At 29.4% G+C, this 20604-nt stretch overlaps 2 protein-coding genes across 7 annotated transcripts in view; one reads left to right on the top strand and one right to left on the bottom strand.

The window, feature by feature from the left end:
- The window catches only part of LOC105840175 (thyrotropin-releasing hormone receptor), a 95113-nt gene that overhangs the window by 61111 nt on the left and 13398 nt on the right, over nt 1-20604 (top strand). For all 5 annotated transcript variants that reach the window (XR_004965039.1, XR_004965035.1, XR_004965037.1 and 2 more), the window contains 3 exons: nt 5867-5931; nt 6125-6188; nt 6859-6914. The gene's annotated coding sequence lies outside the window, so the exon portion shown is untranslated. The remainder of the gene's footprint in view (nt 1-5866; nt 5932-6124; nt 6189-6858; nt 6915-20604) is intronic.
- LOC105837783 (lipase member H) lies at nt 15580-19294 on the bottom strand. Of its 2 annotated transcripts, none has more exons than XR_003626014.2 (7): nt 18769-19294; nt 18642-18696; nt 18423-18571; nt 18106-18351; nt 17683-17879; nt 17145-17301; nt 15580-17042 (listed from the first exon to the last, which is right to left on the bottom strand). XR_003626014.2 is itself a non-coding variant. In XM_012682859.3 (7 exons), exons 1-7 carry the CDS (start codon nt 19079-19081, stop codon nt 17006-17008), a joined length of 1158 nt encoding a protein of 385 aa, XP_012538313.1. In that variant the 5' UTR covers nt 19082-19290; the 3' UTR covers nt 15580-17005. The 2 variants fall into 2 exon arrangements, 1 of the variants encoding a protein (XP_012538313.1); XM_012682859.3 differs by having other exon boundaries at nt 17679-17879; nt 18769-19290.

Below are 20604 nucleotides of genomic sequence, written 5' to 3'. Positions count from 1 at the left end.
TTTATAGGAAATGACGTAATTGTAGTAAATACTTTTGGTTTTTAAATAAAATCATGATATAATATAGTTAAAAATGCACATACTAATGCATTTATATTTTTTATTTCTCGCAGTGTAACCTTTTTATTAAATAAATAAGTGAATACTACGATTGCGGGTAAGATGACGAATGACGCCAGATAATGCATTTGTACTTGCAGATTATGTTTTGCAACGAACGAATTGCGGTTAATGTTATGCAAATTAAGTTTATAATTTGTGATATTGATTATACTGGCAAGTATCTGTAAGTAAATTTTATCACATGCAATTTATTGATTTCGTTATTTTTAAAAAATATAATAGTTATACTATATAAATATAATATATTGTTAAATAAATAATAGTTGTACTATATTAATATAATATATTGTTAAATAAATAAGAAAATGGGTGTTTATATAGATAAACAATAGATAGGTGACAATATTAATTAATTTGAGTCTTTTCGCTACTGAAAGTCATCTTACCACCCATAGGGTGGTTATATTTTTTAATCATCTAGTTCTAATTAATTGTAATTAAAACAACTGTAACAAGTAATATTTTGATAATATGTAAAATAATATTATTTATCAAATATACGCAGTTATTGTAACAATAGATTTCTCACCTACAATCGTATTCTTCGTCGTCAAACAACTCCAATGGTAAATAACTTGCCTTAGAATATAAACCGTATTTTTCATCGTAGGAAAGTAGCAGGTAAATTTTTTCAAATGGTAACATGTCATAAGGCTTGACACCTTCCTCTTTCAAGATCCTCTATTTTGAGATCTTCGTATACTCTTTGCATTCTTTCCATTTCAACATTGCGTTGCGAAATCTTTGAGTCAACACTATATGGCATTTGTACTTTTGGTAAAAAAGTTTCTACCGGAAATACCTTTATTTGTAAAGAAATAAAAGTTTTGGGAATTATTCAATATTAAATATATGTTTTTTAATAAAAAAAAACATTGTGTCAAGAATTTATATGCATTTATTACATTAAATAAAAGTTATAAGAGTACTTAAAGAATATTAAAAATGAGAATGTCGACCATAGAATAAGAAAAAATATACTTAGCACATTTAAATTGAAAAATATGTGTAACATTTATAAATTTATTTTGTCTTAAAAATATTATGAATTTAATATTGATAAATTTTTCCATATAACTCAAGATATAATATTAAAAAAATTTTATTCATAATGAAATAAATTTTAATTAAATCGTATAATATTTTTTATAATCATGTATCTGCGTACAATAGATTCATCTACAGGAAAAGTCGTTCATCCCTCAGCTGTAAAGAAAATCTTTTTACTTCAGTGTCTTTTACAATCGGATTATATCGTTTAGTAAGAATTTGACATGCAAGACTGATTCTTCTCGGGGAAGTAGATAAACTAACTGATTTTATGCCTGTGCAATTTAATGTCTAATTAATATAATTAATACGCTGCACAATCAAGTATTCTTTGATCTAGAAAATGTGATAGAAATCTTACCCATAGTAGTATCTGAATAATAATTCCTTCTAGAAGGTCGGGTATTCTCATCTTTAATATTTTTATTATCCATTTTGAAATACTTATAATGTAAATGAGATTTCTAATATGACGTTTATTATATAATTCTTTAAATTCTAACCTAAATGTGCACACCTTAAATATTTTCATATCACACAAGAGTGAACTGATTCCCTATAAAGTTTGTTGTACATTTACACGATTGTGTTTTGTTTACATTAATTAAAGATAAATTGAATCTAAGGCTGCGGTCCACAAGCGTTTGATTGACCAATCGAAACAAAGAATTTTACGAATTGTTCAATCACAGAATGCTTCGAAACGTTTGTAGCGTCAAATGGACCGTAGTCTAAATTTACTAAAGAATAAATTTCTCATATAATATAATATTTATATCTGTAAAGTATTTTACAATTATTGTATAATTTTAATCACATAATTTTAAAAGATTACAATAATTTTATTTTATTTAATTCTGTTGTAATACAAATTTTATATCAAAATCAAAATTATTAATACTTTGTATAGTTGGATAAAAAAATTATATATTGCGTAATTAACATTAAAAATAAGTAAGATCTCACACTGACTTAAAAAGAAATGCAAAATTATTACATACATAATAATAAATGTAAAATGCACAATTTCTAGGAACATGTATTTATTTCACCTTTGTTATTTATGTCATATTTTTATTTAATAAAAATTTGATATTGATCTTCTAATATTTTAAATTGCAACGGTACAGAATTGAACGATGTCCGGTATATTATATCTTTTCATTTCAATGATCAAATAAACTTGTACTAACTATCGGTATTGAAATATATGTTTCATATATAGCTTCTCGTCGACGATAATCCTTTCACAGACGTATATATTATACATACACGGCTTTAAAGTTATAGAATGATTCAGTGCATGATATAAAGTAAAAGTTTTACAAGAATTATGTTTTCTACGAGTAAAAATAGTAAATTTTATTTTCAAAGAGACGTTAAATTTAATATATAAATTTGTATGTATATCAAAATTGTAAACAAATTACATTTAAATCAAAAAAAATTTCAAAGCGTAATGTAAGATATATTGAGATTAAAGAAAACAATATTATTTCAATAAATAAAAGAATAAATTGTTCAAAATGTCTGTTATAATAAATAATTATCAAATATAATTACAATTAATTAAGTAATAATCTCGCTTGTAATAATGTAATATATGTACATTGAATATTTTATTGCAGCGAGTAGTGCATAATATTCTTTCTTTATTGTCATATGGTAAGTAGCACGTTGTGTTTACCCACAGTCGAAATATTATCATTCAATATTATCATTTGAGCAAATGTGTTAGTAATAACGCATATTATCTTTAGATTTCTTTCGAAAAGTAACCGCTATTAGTGCTAGATAATATGAAACAATTATATTGTGCTTTAATTATTATTATGACATTAGAATTAAATATCTATATTAATTATAAAGTTAAAAGTTATGCTAAATTCGAGGCTAACAGGAAAATCTCGCGAACTTGAAAATTCTGATTTTAATGAAACTTGGCATAAATGTAGAAGGGATAAATACATGAATTTAGAAATTTTTAGTTGGTGCCCAAAAACGGTTTGAAGGGGTAAAACCACCCTTCAAAGTTGAGACGATTTTTGCGGTTTTCCGATATATCTCGTAAATTAAACAAAATATAAAAAAATGTTTCATACAAAAGTTTTACAGTATAAATACCTTTATTTAACTATGCTATTTACTTAAAAAGAATTTTTATATAATTTTCTTTTTTTTTTTCGAAAAACAAATAGCGTAGTTAAATGGAGGTATTTATGCTGTAAAACTTTTGTATGAAACATTTTTTAATATTTTGTTTAGTTCACGAGATATATCAAAAAACCGCAAAAATGTCTCAACTTTGAAGAGTGGTTTTACCCCTTCAAACCGTTTTTGGGCACCAACTAAAAATTTCTAAATTCATGTATTCACCCCGCTCTACATTTATGCCAAGTTTCATTAAAATCAGAATTTACGGGTACTCGCGAGGTTCTCTTGTCAGACTATAGTAAAAATTTATTATTTTCCGCAATCGTCAGCCTATTGCAAAAATTGTTTTACAACACTCTGTGTATTGTAAAAATTCATCATTTTCCGCAATTGTGATGAATTTTTAAAAAACACGAAGTGTTGTAAAAAATAATTTCTGCAATAAGCTGACGATTGCGGAAAATAATAAATTTTTACAATACACAGAACATTGTAAAAATTATTTTCTGCAATAGGCTGACAATTGCAGAAAATATCGAATTTTTACAATACACAGAGCATTGTAAAAATTATTTTCTGCAATAGGCTGACAATTGCAAAAAATATCGAATTTTTACAATACACAGAGCATTGTAAAAATTATTTTCTGCAATAGGCTGACAATTGCAGAAAATATCGAATTTTTACAATACACAGAGCATTGTAAAAATTATTTTCTGCAATAGGCTGACAATTGCAGAAAATATCGAATTTTTACAATACACAGAGTGTTGTAAAAAATAATTAATGCAATAGGCTGACAATTGCAGAAAATATCGAATTTTTACAATACACAGAGCATTGTAAAAATTATTTTCTGCAATAGACTGACAATTGCAAATAATATCGAATTTTTACAATACACAGAGTGTTGTAAAAAATAATTAATGCAATAGGCTGACAATTGCAGAAAATATCGAATTTTTACAATACACAGAGCATTGTAAAAATTATTTTCTGCAATAGGCTGACAATTGCAGAAAATATCGAATTTTTACAATACACAGAGTGTTGTAGAAAATAATTAATGCAATAGACTGACAATTGCAGAAAATATCGAATTTTTACAATACACAGAGCATTGTAAAAATTATTTTCTGCAATAGGCTGACAATTGCAGAAAATATCGAATTTTTACAATACACAGAGCATTGTAAAAATTATTTTCTGCAATAGGCCGACAATTGCAAAAAATATCGAATTTTTACAATACACAGAGTGTTGTAGAAAATAATTAATGCAATAGGCTGACAATTGCAGAAAATATCGAATTTTTACAATACACAGAGCATTGTAAAAATTATTTTCTGCAATAGGCTGACAATTGCAGAAAATATCGAATTTTTACAATACACAGAGCATTGTAAAAATTATTTTCTGCAATAGGCTGACAATTGCAGAAAATATCGAATTTTTACAATACACAGAGTGTTGTAAAAAATAATTAATGCAATAGGCTGACAATTGCAGAAAATATCGAATTTTTACAATACACAGAGTGTTGTAAAAAATAATTAATGCAATAGGCTGACAATTGCAGAAAATACCGAATTTTTACAATACACAGAGCATTGTAAAAATTATTTTCTGCAATAGGCTGACAATTGCAGAAAATATCGAATTTTTACAATACACAGAGCATTGTAAAAATTATTTTCTGCAATAGGCTGACAATTGCAGAAAATATCGAATTTTTACAATACACAGAGTGTTGTAAAAAATAATTAATGCAATAGGCTGACAATTGCAGAAAATATCGAATTTTTACAATACACAGAGTGTTGTAAAAAATAATTAATGCAATAGGCTGACAATTGCAGAAAATATCGAATTTTTACAATACACAGAGCATTGTAAAAATTATTTTCTGCAATAGGCTGACAATTGCAGAAAATATCGAATTTTTGCAATTGTACAATTGTACCTTGTAAGTTATAATAAACGATTACTATATAGTTTGCACGTTATTAATTCGTAAATGTATTTATGTAAATACATACATATTTACATAAATAATATTTTTTAAAAATATTACTTATAAAATTTATTACTTATTTATATTTAGTATTTTTTTGTACACGCTAGTATATTATTGTTTGTCCGGTATATTATTGTTTGAGGGACATTACATTTTAGAAACTGATTGAATAACCTGATTTAGAATTCTTTATTATCTATTTTACTTTTGTCATTAAATTAACTATGATATTTATTAAAAAGATTAAAATATACTTGACAATATTTAGCAAATTTTATTTTATTTTAATATATATTACAATTTAAATAGCTTACTTTCAATTTTGAATGTCATATATATATACATTTAAAAATAATAATATTTTCATATAATATATAAAAATTGGTGAACGTGAATTTAAAAGCAAGTTATATATCGGCATTTTAATTCTGCCGCGTGAAGCTGCTCACACAAGATGGCGTCTCCCACCATGTCCCTCACGTACCCCTTCACCACTTTAATTGCATTTGCGTATCATTTCAGAACGAGGCGAACGGATCGACCATGGGACCGACTCCGGAACGAGTGGATCGCGAATTATTCAATTAGTAAGTGTAATACATATACTAACCTTGCACTGCAATTCGTTAAAATATCGTACCTATATCTCAATATTCGTTCGAGCGAAGATCACGGCGCGTAGCACGGTCACACGACGCTTCAATCGTGACGAACAAAGTTGACTGTGCGGGAGAAGGATGCTTTTGTGCCATTTTAATTGCTTTCCTTTCTCATTTACAGAATGTGGTGGCAATCCTGAGTCTGATCTTAACCGGATTTAGCGCAGTCTTGGATCTTATTTGAGGTATTAAAAGCACTATTACACTTTTTAATACTTAAAATACGTATAATTACTGGCCAATTTAACTGCCAAGCACGACATTTTTATAAGAAATTGATATCGAATTTGTAGTACTTGGTCGGCCAGAAGTATATCTCTGTAAAATGGACGTCGTGCCACGATGGCATTACATACTTTGATCCTAATGTCGCGTTTGTGTATCCGCATTTCTCGCAATATCGGAAAATGTAATCGTCGCGAACAAGCGATATGTAGTAGCGTACGTTGCACGGCGCGACGCGGCGACATCTTTGGCGCGTGAAGTTGACCGCACGACGGGGCGTCACTTTCGCCACATGAAGTTGACCGCGCTGCGCGGCGTCACTTTTGGCGCGTGAAATTGACCGTGCGGCGCGGCGTATCCTTGCCTCCTTCTTAATTACATTCGCGTATCGCTTTCAAAACGCAGCGGATGCTAGATGGACTTTTCTCAAATGCAACAAGTAGCATCACAAATCATGTAATAAGTGTAACACACATCGACTTTACATTGTATTTTATTTAAACGCGTTTCTCAATACTCGATCGGAGACACGTAGCGTGGTCAAGCATCGCGTCAATCGCAACGCGTAAAGTTGACTGTGCGGGAGATGAAGCTACTTCGACATTTTAATTGCATTTCTGTTCTTTTTAGGGACAAGCACGGGACGAAGTGGTTTCGGAATAAAAATAGCATCGCGATTTTAATTGGTAAGCTTATATTAATAATATTATATTATTAGATCATAACATTGCGCTCGGTATGCGCGCACCATTTAACTCTAAAATTTAAACATTATATAATTTAACACATAATTTAACCCTGCATACTTCAAATAATTTTACAATTTTTTTTATAATAAGTAACAGTAATCTAAACTTAATAAATATTTGTACGTTTTTTTTTCTAATATTTTTGGTTAGGACATTGTTACACTTTTATTTTTGGACATTCTTACACTTGTATATTTTGTTACAAATCCCAGAAGCAGTCATCAAAGAAATTATTTTGCTTTCTCAAACAACGGGTCCCAATCAATTGCTAACTAAAAAGTAGTTTTTATTATGCACTTATCTACAATCATCAAACTCTTTGACCATGCTTCATTCAGAGAATCGAAACTCGTAAATATCAGACGTAAATAACGAAATGTTGCGAATGTAATCCTGACATAGAGCATGAATCGGTCGGATTGCATGCCACGAAGAAGAAATTGCGCGCACCTACTGAGCGCGCGTGCATAATAGGACCGTTCTTGAATGATACTTAATGAACTTGAATGCCTTATGGCAAGCGATATCACCCGCAATGATCGACTCATCTTACGCCGCGGATCCCCAGACACCAAGGAGAAACGTATTGCACGCGCATAGTTCGTAGACTAATCACATACGTGGCTAGGTCAGTTTTATTCGATTGGTATGCCATGAATTGGTATATTATTATTTATAATTATAATAACAATTCCAAGAAACTGATTTTCCTGTAATATAAGTCTTTTCTATAATATCAGTTCTGATATTTTTTTAAGATAAGCATATATTATTGTATTGAGTATATCTGTAATTGGCAGCCTGCAATAACATATCTTATTAAATATATTACTTTTTTTTTCAGTGTAGAAATGTTTTAAGCATTCAATAAAATAATAGTCTGATATGTAATTTTAAATGTAAAGTTTTGACTTATAATTAAACTTTTGATTAAATAGATTATTAATATCCTGAAATAAGTTGTAATTTCTAAACAAAAAGTTTAATCAAGTTTTCTCTTATCTTAAAAAAAATAATTTTAAAATTTAAAATGTGATTATACCTTTAACAAATAATTTAAATCTACTAAATATTATAGTATTATTAGTAAATATTAGTAAATATTATCTCGTTTTGCATTATAATATAAAAAATATAATAGACAAATTAAAATTAAATGATTTATTTTGTATGATAGTATGATGCAAAAGAACTTAAGATTTAGTCGCATCCTTCTTAATTACCATTTAATTAGAGTTGCATTTAAGAAGAATAATACTGATCATTGATATTACAATATAAATAAAAAATTGTATAATCTGAACATCTTACATATACTTTTACGATCCACATAATCCCATTGTTTATAGCTATTAAATTTCCTTATGCAAGCATAGAAAATCTTATTATATTATTATTATTTATAATTATTTATTTATTATATGTTTATGTGGATATATGGAATTAGTGCTTCTATAAATACTTCCTGTTGCAGAACAGAAACAATAGAAATTAATCAGCTTCATCTAGAAATTAGTTAAAATATTGAAATAGTATATAGAAATATCAATAAATTTGTAACTGTTTTTTTAATTACAAATATTAATACAAATGTATAAATTAAAAAAGCATCTTTTTCTAATTATTTCGTGATGTTATAATCTATTTTTCTAATTCTCTTTTATTTTGCTTTTTGATTATATCATTTATAAAGAATGAAAAATTAAATGTTTTCTCAATTAACTGCTCAATGTGGTAAGACAAAAAATTGACATTTATTTATTATACCACCAATTGCGCCGTTTAAACAACATATCGATAACTCTAAGCTCGAAACAGTTCAGATTCTCTCAGGCTGATGAATCTTCATCCAAACAGACGAGATGGTCGGTTTCCCCATGCAAATCCGCGCGAGAGAGCAGTCGCCCGCGCGAAGCCGGATAATCCGTTGCCGTTCTCGCACGTGGGCGGGACAGGTCGCGCATGTGTTCATTACCAGCGATGCGTTGCCATCATTAATATCGGGAACGACGCCTTATACAGAGCGCATCGCGTCTGACAGACGCCGTCGTACACCCCACACCGTCGCGACCAGACGCGCGAATCTGAGCCGCGATTTAATTAACGCCTTCCTAGTCCCGGTTGCTAACCCTACGATCCGGCTCGGTTGCTCATGCTGGACATGCGTATACGATCCAGATCATAATTTAATCAACGACTGAGAACACGCGCATCAGCAAGGGCCGACCTCGCCACGCGTGTCGCGGATTTGCATAATCGCGAAAACACACTCGATCACATTAGAGTAACAGTGGATTTAATAGTCAAGTCCAAACGCGTTTAACTTTCTTCCTTTTTAATTAGGAATGTATAAAACGACTTCCTTTTTATTTGTAACATTTATTAATTATTAATAAAATATTTTTAAAAAATTTAGAATTATCCTAGCAAAAGTTATGGTACAAAAAAATTAAAATTTATTTATCTTGATTTCTTTTTTTCTTTCAGAAGCTTTATTATACTTTATTTTTTTATGACACACAATTTTTAAGAGAGAGTGATTTTCTGAATAATTTCTATGAATGTTTGGTCTATTTTTTATAAATTATTTATGAATTTTGTGCAAAGTATTACGTTTTAATATAACTCTAAAAGTTTTTAATTTACAATTTAATTTAAAACAAACGTATATAAAGTATATTAAATTTTTATTTTTTTAACAGTTTGTTAACTAACTTTAATTAAAATTAAATAAAAATCTGATTTATTCGTTAATTAATCATTAATGTATCAAACAATTAAATGTATAAAATACTATATATAATATAAAATTGCATAAATTTTTCAAAGCTACGTCAACGCTATTCTCAAAAGGATATGTCATCATGTCATTGTATAGAATTCATTGACCGTTAAGCCGACTGTATAAAATGACGCAATTTTTATGGTCATTTAACACGAAAAATCTCGCCGCAATCCGGAGATTGCATTCGCGTCGCGATGTCAAAACGTCACGCGACATGCGTGACATTCGTAAGTGCTTTCACAACAAAGTGCACTTCGTCAGTGTTCTCTCTAGCGGCCCACACGTCACTGACCTTGGAAAAGGTCCACTTCGAGAACTGGACGTAGCTTGGGCGCGTGGGTCGCTATCGAGGACGATCCATGAAAAATATCAAAGTCACTCGGAGAGTGTCGGACAGGTTTTGGTGACCACCGAGAGCTCGAGAGAGCTACATTGCCCCGTCGTTCATCCCTAGATGGTGATCCTGAACAGGCTCGTTGTTTCACCATGAGAAGTAGCGTGTGTCTCGCGAATGAATGCATATCAGTGCAACTAAATTATGCGCGCTTCTAGGGCTCGTTTAAACTCAAGACACTGCTAGTACTTGACAGATGCGCGTGTCCTTTTATGCGTTCAAGTCTGTTATCTGTGTACAGCGAGTTTATTACAGCGGATACTATACGTAGACAAAAATTTAACAAATATTCTATATATTAGAAAATACGATTCAATTAATATTTGGATTCGTACATATTAATTTTCTATTAATGCGCGTATACATCCAATTTAATTTCATTATGCTAATGTCATGTAGCATTATTCAATTATATTATATCAAGTACATCTATTTTACTATGGCAAAAGATAAAAAATGGTATTAAATTAAAAAGACAGTATTAAATTAAAGTGACACTTAATTTCCAATGCAGATTTTTTATCGCATCTATTTATATTACTTATTTTGTTATTGATGATTTATATATTTTATTACACTTCGTTGCATAAATTCTAAAATACAGCGCAACAAAATTTAAAAATAGTAATTTGTTTTTTTCGGCGGCTGAACATTGTAGTGTGTCCAATGTAAACGAGATTCCGCCGTACTTGCGCTATCCTTGAAGGCAAAACGCAACAGTGTTACGCACGGAGAATAAATTTACATTCACGAACGGCGGCGGCTTTCAACGAGTTTGCTAGATAAAGGCGGTTCATTATGTGCCGCATTTATTACCCAATGGCGGTTCTCGATCGCCTCGTGATTGCTTTTAATCCCGTCGTCGAGATCGGATCTCGCCGGGATCTCGCGTAATCGCGTTACCGGCTTCCAAGGACCAATACGTAAAGTATCCTATCCTCGCCAACCGTCGCACACGCATTCTCGTTAAAGTGCATTGAGCGTTACAATGTTCATCATTTGGTGCAAAACTTAGGTCAGGGTTACAGAAATTGATGCGCCCATGAATGACGCGCGATGCATGCAACTAATATGCAAAGTACTAAGTGATGTTTAAGAACCTTCTTTATAATCGTATTTCTCCTTTTTTAATGTGTAATATGGCACGTAATAAAATAATTAAGCATAACAAAACTTCTGAATAAAATAAAAAAATCAAGAAATCTACAAATTAATTTAAATAGATCACATGATATTAAACTAATTGCTATTGAATTCAAAACTCTGACAACAGAATATATATTTAATTAATTATATACATCGGTAATGTCGATAATAAAATCTGAATAAGCAGAGAATGAAAGTTTTCATAAAATAAGTTTATAAAAAAAAGATTTTCCACATACATTCGAAGTCTCGCGAATCTGTTTAAGTACACACAAAACTTTTAAACTTCGTATATCTATCAATATGTACGATACGTGCACTACCGAGTACACGTACATGTATATGTTCGAGCTCAACGTTAATCTGGATTAACCGGTCTTGAGTTCTTCGCGGATAAGGGGAAGAGTGAGGTGAAAGGGGTGGCAAGGCGGGACAAAAATCGAGATCAAAGAAATATGCCCTCTGGAGAAAAGAGACCAACCTCTCTCTCGATTGCAGCGGACTCTCATTCAATTCTTGAATCGCGTTGGTAGGCGCATCCAAGTCCAAATGTATTGTTGTGTACGACGGAGAGAACTCTCTGTCCTTCTTCTTTATATTCTATTCTGGCAATTACATCAATGACGATCGCACGAATGAAGAATGAACACGTTGAACTATTTTAAACTATATGTGTAGTTTTGAAAAAGTCAAATTTAAATAAACTTATAATAAATTTATGTAAAAATTAATAAATGGATCTTAAAAGTGTTATAAATCCATGTTGTTTGTGAAAGACATTGTATAATTTTAAAACTTTTACGAAAATGAACTGAAATAAATTTTTTTTGCTAAAGGCCAACAGACGACTCTGTGTAAATTTTTAAATAAAAAAAATTGGAGTTAGAATTTAATTAACAAAGTATTTAACGTTATATAATACAAACATTTATGAGAAATTGTATTAAATGATGATTTCTCCAAAAATTTGTTCAATTTGCATCTATTAATTGTTAGAAATTAAATGGATCCAAAGTTACAAATACAACCTTTAACTCGTCTCCTCTACGCGTGCAAAATTTCATAGTAAGCATGACTTACGCCATTCTTATTCTAATCGCACGAAGCAGATGGCCGATCTCGTGCACGTCCAGGCGATTTAAACTCTCTTCTTTTTAATTATCGCTTCTTGATGGACGTCATGTGAGGCGCCGCGTTGAAGCTGCGCGATGCGCAGTCCGATAATGCTCAAGTATAATGTGTAATAAATCACGAGGGGGTGATCTTTGTACAACGTGTGATATATCGAGCTTATTATAACAGATGTTCGACACGATCTTCATTATGAGACGAGTGCATTGTAAAAGAAAATCTCGACTTTATTCTGTCATATTCTATTTCAAGGCCACGGATGATCTTTGCTATATCATTTATGTTCAACAAACTATTAAATCTCTTGTATGAAAGTAACGAATTTACAGGATTACAACATATTAATATAAAATTAAAAATTTTACAAGCATACATACGTAACACGTTATATATAATTTAAAGAAAGTTTTTTAATGAGATTAAAACAATTAGTAAAGATAAAATAATTTTTTAGCTGCATTCTTTGCAAATGATATAAAACCAAATAAAAAATAATGTAAACAATTAGGAAAAAATTTAAATTAAAATTAAATGTACCATTCTTTTGTTTTATATTAGTGTTTAAAGCTAATAATGTCATTTTTATTTAACCACGTATTTACACTAAATTTGATTTTATTCAACGGAAACGAAGTTGGAAGTTCAAGGTTAACAAGCCACGAAAATCATATTTAGCATTGCATGATTGAGAATAATAACGCCGCGGGCATTTTGCGCGTATTCATTCACCAAGTGCATTTCATCGACTTAGAATTTGCGTGTACAACCACTTTCAATCTCGACCTTTGACGGCCGGCTTTTAATTTGCTACCAATGATATTGAAGACGAAAAGAACATCCGGTCGCGACTCCCAATTTGAAACTATCCCGCCTCCGTTCGTTGGTACTCTGCTCGGTTAAATCTTACTACAGGATGATACATGGCTAACATCGAAAACTTTTACTTAAAACTAAAAATTGAAAATAATAAGCCAAGAGAAATAAGTCAAGAAAAATAATAAAATTTTGCTAATTGTTTGGAATTAATGTAAATAACAGACGTTCGAGAAATAAAAAATTCAGATTTCTTGACTATCGGAGCAATGATTGAAAGGCATTAAAAAATTCTCTACGATAATTTATTAGATATAAAATTTTTAATTATAAAAGTATTTTTTATTATTAAAAAAAATTAATCGATTGGACAATCAGATTGTCAAAATTTTAAGCAATCATATATGTCGCTATTATAAATCTATTATTGTCAAAAAATCTGTTAAAAATTATTTAAATATTATTATTTGCAATAAATTTTTGTGAAACAAGAAAGGTATTCTTTTGTTTATAATTAATAAGACAGAAAATAGATTAATATTATCAGAATAAGCTTTTTATATTTAAATAATCTAATTCTATTCGAATATTCGAAATGTATTTACTTGTATTTTCGTCATCTTTATTCTTATGGGATTTAAATATATAGTTTCTCGACTTAACTGTGAATCGCCCTGTATAGGTATTCCATTAAGCGTTATTTCGCCCCAGTCGCGGTTAAGCATAGCCACGAGTGCAAATGAAAATTACATAGCCGGGCCACATGCGTTCTCAGTGTATCTTTTTTTTTTCTTACGTCCTTTCCGCCTCCGTTGTGCCGCTTTAAATGAAATCTGCTTTACAACGATTCAGTTAACGTGCCGCTGCACGCGACGCTCTGGGCGAGAATCGGCGCGTGATGGCAACCCAGACAAATACGAAAAGAGAAATATAGGAAAAGAAAAAGAAAGAGATAGATAGATAAAGAGAAAAAAAAGAGAAAAAGTGAGAGAAAGAGAAAGAGAAACAAAGTTTTATTGCTCGTTTATTGTATCGAACGAATAATTGATAGATTAGTTAGTTGGATTGGAAATAAAATAGCACGAAAAGTTTTTACGTTAATTTTTACCTTTTACCGTTTAAGAAAAAATTGTTTAAGAAAAAATCAAAGTAAATAATATCTACTGTCGATATTTTAACAGTATAATGACATTGTTCAACTTCTGATATCAGTATTTTCAATAGCGCGAATTTTAACTTGTCCATACATTTCAATATATGCGCCACTCCATAAAAGTCGTCACTTGCATATCGAGATTCCTATTAAAGATATAAAAAATTTGCGGAATGCAAGCGTGTATGATGGGAGGTTCGATCGGCGAGAGTATCGGGAATGAAAACAATCTGTATCTATTATTCATGAGCCAGTGTTTGATATGAAATTATAATCGGTCACTCGTGCGTCAATCTACCAAATCGATCCATAATTTCTTTCAAAGCTGCGCATAGAATGTGGGCGGAAGTACCATTTATGAAACCGAAACAAAGGCAACAGATTTAATCGCAGCAGACAGGATGGTAGATACGCTATTTTATTTTCAATGTCGAGAAATGTATTCGGAGAAAAACCAATATACCAATACTTTTACTCTCTTCAATGTACGTAAACACGCCTTTTAAAAATTGCATTAGTGCCACTTATTTTGTATAATACATTTATCTTAAGTTTAAGTAATTATAAGTTTATTATAATTATAATTGAAGTTTTTTCAATTTTTAAATTAAATTATATATACATATAAAACTGTAAGACACATATATCGATTAAATAACCGAGAAGCGACAGAAATTTATCCCAATATATTTTTCACATAAATGATACGCACAAGATAATAAAAATAATTCCGTAAAAAGTGTATAGGGAATAAACTTTGTTCCACTCTGTAAATTATCTCTAAGAGAGCGACACTTTGGAGTTCAGTCATGGTGACTTATTTTATGGATTCACTTGATACGCGTCGCTCGCTAGTAATCAAAGTGCCCTGTTAGGGCTCTCATTAAGCCAGGATATCTCTTGCTGAGAACGCTGAGTGTGTTTATGCGACGCATTGCGTATGCAACTGCGGATCTAGCAACCAGCTGAGAAATTGCACGTAACGAGGAGAGTAATTATAATACTAATAATAACGGGTTAGTAATCCGCACATACGGCTCATAATATCCTGATCCGTTAAATATACGACTTGCATACAACTTTGTAATTATTATTATAAATAGTGGATAAAATATCGATAAACATTTACGCAATAAATATTGACATATTCTCTCCAGAATATTACATTTATTATACGGACTGTGCTATCATTTTTTTTTATTAAAAAAATATACAGATTGTTCTTTGAAAATTATAGATAAAAACTAGCAAAAAATCCTGTCCAAAAAAAGAACAAGTATGTTAACGCAGATATTTAGTTCTTATTTTACACAATCTAGCACAAAATTAAGCTATTAAATTAAGAGGTTAATGTAAACTTGAGTAATTTTTTTCTCATAAAAGATAATAGTTTGTAATCGTATTAATATAAATAATGTCACTTATCAATACGCCCATACTTTCCGTTGATATCTTTTACACAATTGGACCAAATTAGCATTCTTCTCTTTATTATATTTTTCTTATTATTCACCAATTTGATTAAAATTTACTCGTTTTTATGAATAATTTTACTCATTCAAAACAAATTTAATATTAATAATAACAGATTTGACAATAAAACTACAAGCTCTCTTTTATTTATGGTTTTTTATATTTCTTTGATGTTCTATTGTTGCATACTTCATATATTCTGTTTAATATAGTATCACAAATAGATACTTTTTAAAAATATGATATGTCAAATGTTAAAAATCTTGATTTTTTAGAAATGTTAATAGTAATATCAAATATACATTGAAAACCTTAAGCTTACTTTAATTTATGATAATTGCTACGCAATCTACTTAATATTGACACATGACAAAACAAAAAATAAACCTGTTTAGTAATAAAAATCAATATTAGCTAAGCTGTGCAAGGTACTGTTAATAGAGTAATCGGAATGCGTATTACATGCACGCATAATTGCAATGCTAAGCGTGCAAACTCTATTCGATATTAACGTTTTGCTGGATTTGCCCTCAAGCTATAGTGAACTTTGATATAATTTCACAAGAACTTCTGATTTTAATTAATCTGTAGAATATATAATTAAAATAATTTATTTAACGTTTTGCATAATAATACGATCACATTTGCTAACATAATATTATTTTATATAATGCATGCATGTATTTCCATTAAACAGAAAACAATTTACTTTTGTGTTAATAGTCTTTTTTTTAATAAGTGGGCAACTTTAGATTTTATGAGGTAGTTATATAAAACAAATTCATGAAGATGACGAAAATTGATTGACATTATACTAAAGAAAAAATTAAATTAATTAAATTTATTAAAATTATCAAACAGCATATGAGAAAAATAGTCGCAATATTATATATTCACAGTTCTTCTAATAAAATTGTAATATACATTCTAAATATATAGAGTCTCATAGATTTCGCAAATTACATCACACTCTATTTGACTATTTTTTATTTATTATCTAATTTTTAAAATTTTTTATCTTTTTTGTTATTGATACTATTAAAAATTTAAGAAAGTTTATTATTAATAATTAGCGTATTGTTAAACTTTCTACAAACCTTCTTTAATGTAATAAATAACTGTACTATATTGTACTATATTGTATTTACACGAAAGTAAAATGATCCACGTCTGTAAAAGATTTTAAAGAGTTAATATCTTTATTACTATTTAAAGACAATTGTTAATTTACTTGACTTACTTTATGATTAAGTAAAATGTTAAGTATCTTACATGTTTGCTGCTGCATATCCAATATCGATTTGCCAAACTTTATAACAATCATTTAATATATAGCGAAAAAAGGAAGGACACTCCTTTGCTTCAAATTTCATAGGATGAAGTTTCAATTTTGCATATAGCACGACTGATTTTTGATGACTACAGAGATCTAGCAACAATATAACAACAAAACAAATCAAAAACTTAGAAAGCAATTAGAAAAAATTACTGACAAATTGACTTTTTGCAATTTTATATTACATGCATTTAATATAATTGTTTTAAACAATTCTCTATATAATTATCCAAATATATACTTTTAAAACAGTCAAAATAATTGCAATCAATAAACTGTCTTAAAAATTCCCAACTTAATTAAAATTTTTTTAATAGTAATAATTACGTTAACATATTGTAACATTAAACAATGAATATTTATGTTAAATATCATTAAATAAATATTTAATGATAAATAATTTGTTTTAAAATTAATTTATACTGCAAAGGGTTAACAATATAAGATTTAGTTGCATTGATTATTATTACCAACATCGCTTAATGGTAAGCCAAGTAATTTGCAACCAGGTTGAGGACGAGTTCCACCATTCACATAATAGTCCGCAGTTCCTACAGATGTTAGTGTACCATAGCCACCTATGTCTGTATGAATAACATCGACCCACATTGCATCATTATGTGTAAGGTAACATCCGGGAAAATAAAAAATAGGATTTGCAGGATCCAATGCTATAAACAATAATTTTATGTTGCAAAACATTTTTTAATTATCCACAAATAATATGGACCGTTTAAAACTATATATTACAAATTTTTTAATAGCCAACTTCTCGTTGACATGATAAACAAAAAAAAATATAGAAAATATAACCATTAAAAGAATCAATTATTTAAAATAATATAAGAATTACTAAACGTATAAATAAAACACATTGAAGATAATTTGATTATGTACCTGTTATGCGAGATATCTTGAAGGAATTGCATTTACCCACGAAGCCAGCTATATGAGCACCCAGGGAGTGGCCGATAATATAAATTTTTGACACGTCCAAGCCGCTATCCACAAGCAGTCGTATACTTTGTGCGAATAAACTCCCTACTTTTTCAGCATTTCTGAAAACGGACGCGTAAGAGCCATTCATCGAGTATTTACTCCAATCGAGTAGCACAACGTTATCCGTTCTCCCGTGACAAAGCGCTAATGATATAAACACGTATTAACTTTTTTTGCTGATTTTATAATCTAGTTGTCTAACGTAAATGCTATACCTTCCACCATTAACAGAACATTTTTATCCTCCGGAAATTGCAAATATCCATAAACGTAAAAGATTATTCGTTGATTGTCGTCCAATACGTTCAACAACGTTTGTGGCACTGTGATAGGATAGGCGATTGTTGCAGGAATTTCACCATTACTGAGAAGCGCGCATTCACACTGATTATTATTGTTAACTATTATTTGGACTTTTTGCTGTGGATACAAACCATTTGTAATAAAGCAGATTAACACCGGTCGCAAAATCTAAATCCGTTTGATTACCTAAAGAATATACACACAATATTAATATGTATTCTCGCTGTTTATAAAAATATGTGAAAATTTCATATTTACAAGAACACAACGACTGGCCATGTATTATTTTTGTCACAAAGATTAATAGAATGACGTATAAATGTATAATTAACGGTAACATTTTAAATAGTAAAAACTGGTCAAACGAATGCAAGAAATACACTTCTAGTCCAGACCTTGACTGGATCGTGTCGATATGCCATTCTACACAGAGACTCGATTCCAATGTAATATATATCCGTACCACCTCCATATAACTAAGTTGCGACATAAACCAAATTATGGGTCGTTTCTCGCATAAGCGTAGAATTGAATTCAATTGGACTATACCAGTGCATACTAGTACGTCCATATGAATTTGTTAATAGTCACGCGGCATCAATTCATCTTCCATTTCCGTACACTAAATTTTTTAAAATATAAATTACGAAGAATTATAATGAAAAGAAAAATCATAATTTGTAATTCTTCTAACTAAAATATTACTGTTTAGAAAAGAACATATTATGCTTTGTATGATTTTAACAATAAATTGCGCAAATTTATTATTACAATATGTTATTGTGATAATTATTAAAATAATTATTAAAGTAATAATACATAATAATTTCAATATTATTAATTTTATTTGTAATAGTTTATTTTCAAAATATTAAAAGACATGCATATGTGTTTATGTAAATATGTACTTTAAACAAGATTAATTTATATACAACAGCTCAACTGATCTTTGATGACTGCAGAGATCTTATAATAATATAAGAATAACAATTAGATAAAATATTTAATTAATAATATAAATTTTTTTAACTTTACATTGTGTAACAATCAGTATAATAATGTAATTTATCGCAAAAAATTATCGATCTCAAAATAAACAACTCTATTATTGATAAGTATAATTGCAATTTAAAATACAAATTTCCTAATAGTGTGTTACATAACAAAAATTACTATAAAATTAAATTCTTTAAATAATTTAAACAATTATTTAATAAATTAATAAATTACCTACCTACCTACCTACCTACCTACCTATCTACCTAAGTTTCCTAGAAAATTTTCTGTGACACCTTTAAAACTCAGCCATGTTCTTTTGTCTTCATTTATTTTCGTGATAAAATTGTCTTTCAACATTTTATGTATTTGAGATCCATTAAAAATTCCTTTCCGCAATTTTGCAGAGACGTTGGAAAATTTTTCTTGTAAATACTGGTAGCATTCACCTTTTTATTTGTTGATACAAATTATTTGTAATAAAGCAGATTAACACCGGTCGCAAAATCTAAATCCGTTTGATTACCTAAAAAATATGCACACAATATTAATATGTATATATATATTCTCGTTGTTTATAAAAATATGTGAAAGGTTCATATTTACAAGAACACAACGACTGGCCATGTATTATTTTTGTCACAAAGATTAATAAAATGACGTATAATTAATGTATAATTAACGGTAACATTTTAAACAGAAAAAAACTGGTCGAGCGAATGCAAGAAAGACACTTCTAGTCCAGACCTTGACTGGATTGTGTCGATATGCCATTTTACATAGAGATTCGATTCCAATGTAACATATATCCGAACCATCTCCATATAACTAAATTGCGACATAAACCAAATTATGGGTCGTTTCTCGCATAAGTAAACTTGAATTTACTTATGCGAAAAACTACAGTAATTAAACTATACGAGTGCGTACTAGTACGTCCAATTAAATTTGTTAATAATCACGCCGTATTAATTCATCTTCCATTTCCGTACAAATTTTTTAAAATATAAATTACGAAGAATTGTAATGAAAAGAGAAATTATAATTTATAATTCTTCTAATTAAAATATTACTGCTCATAAAAAAACATTATGCTTT

This window comes from Monomorium pharaonis, chromosome 11 (genome assembly GCF_013373865.1).
Source record: "Monomorium pharaonis isolate MP-MQ-018 chromosome 11, ASM1337386v2, whole genome shotgun sequence".
In the NCBI taxonomy this organism is placed as follows: Eukaryota; Metazoa; Arthropoda; class Insecta; order Hymenoptera; family Formicidae; genus Monomorium; species Monomorium pharaonis.
The sequence above is the reverse complement of the archived record's forward strand: the minus strand, read 5'-3'. Positions and strand labels throughout refer to the sequence as shown.

Bases quoted from the DNA above. Each gene is read 5' to 3' on its own strand.
- LOC105837783 (XM_012682859.3), bottom strand. From the start codon at position 19,081: ATGGACGTACTAGTATGCACTGGTATAGTCCAATTGAATTCAATTCTA. The intron at 18,572-18,641 runs GTTTGTATCCAC...CGCGCTTCTCAG, and splicing joins AATCTGCTTTATTACAAATG to TAATGGTGAAATTCCTGCAA. The intron at 17,302-17,678 runs GTAATAATAATC...TATTGTTGCTAG, and splicing joins CTTACCATTAAGCGATGTTG to ATCTCTGTAGTCATCAAAAA.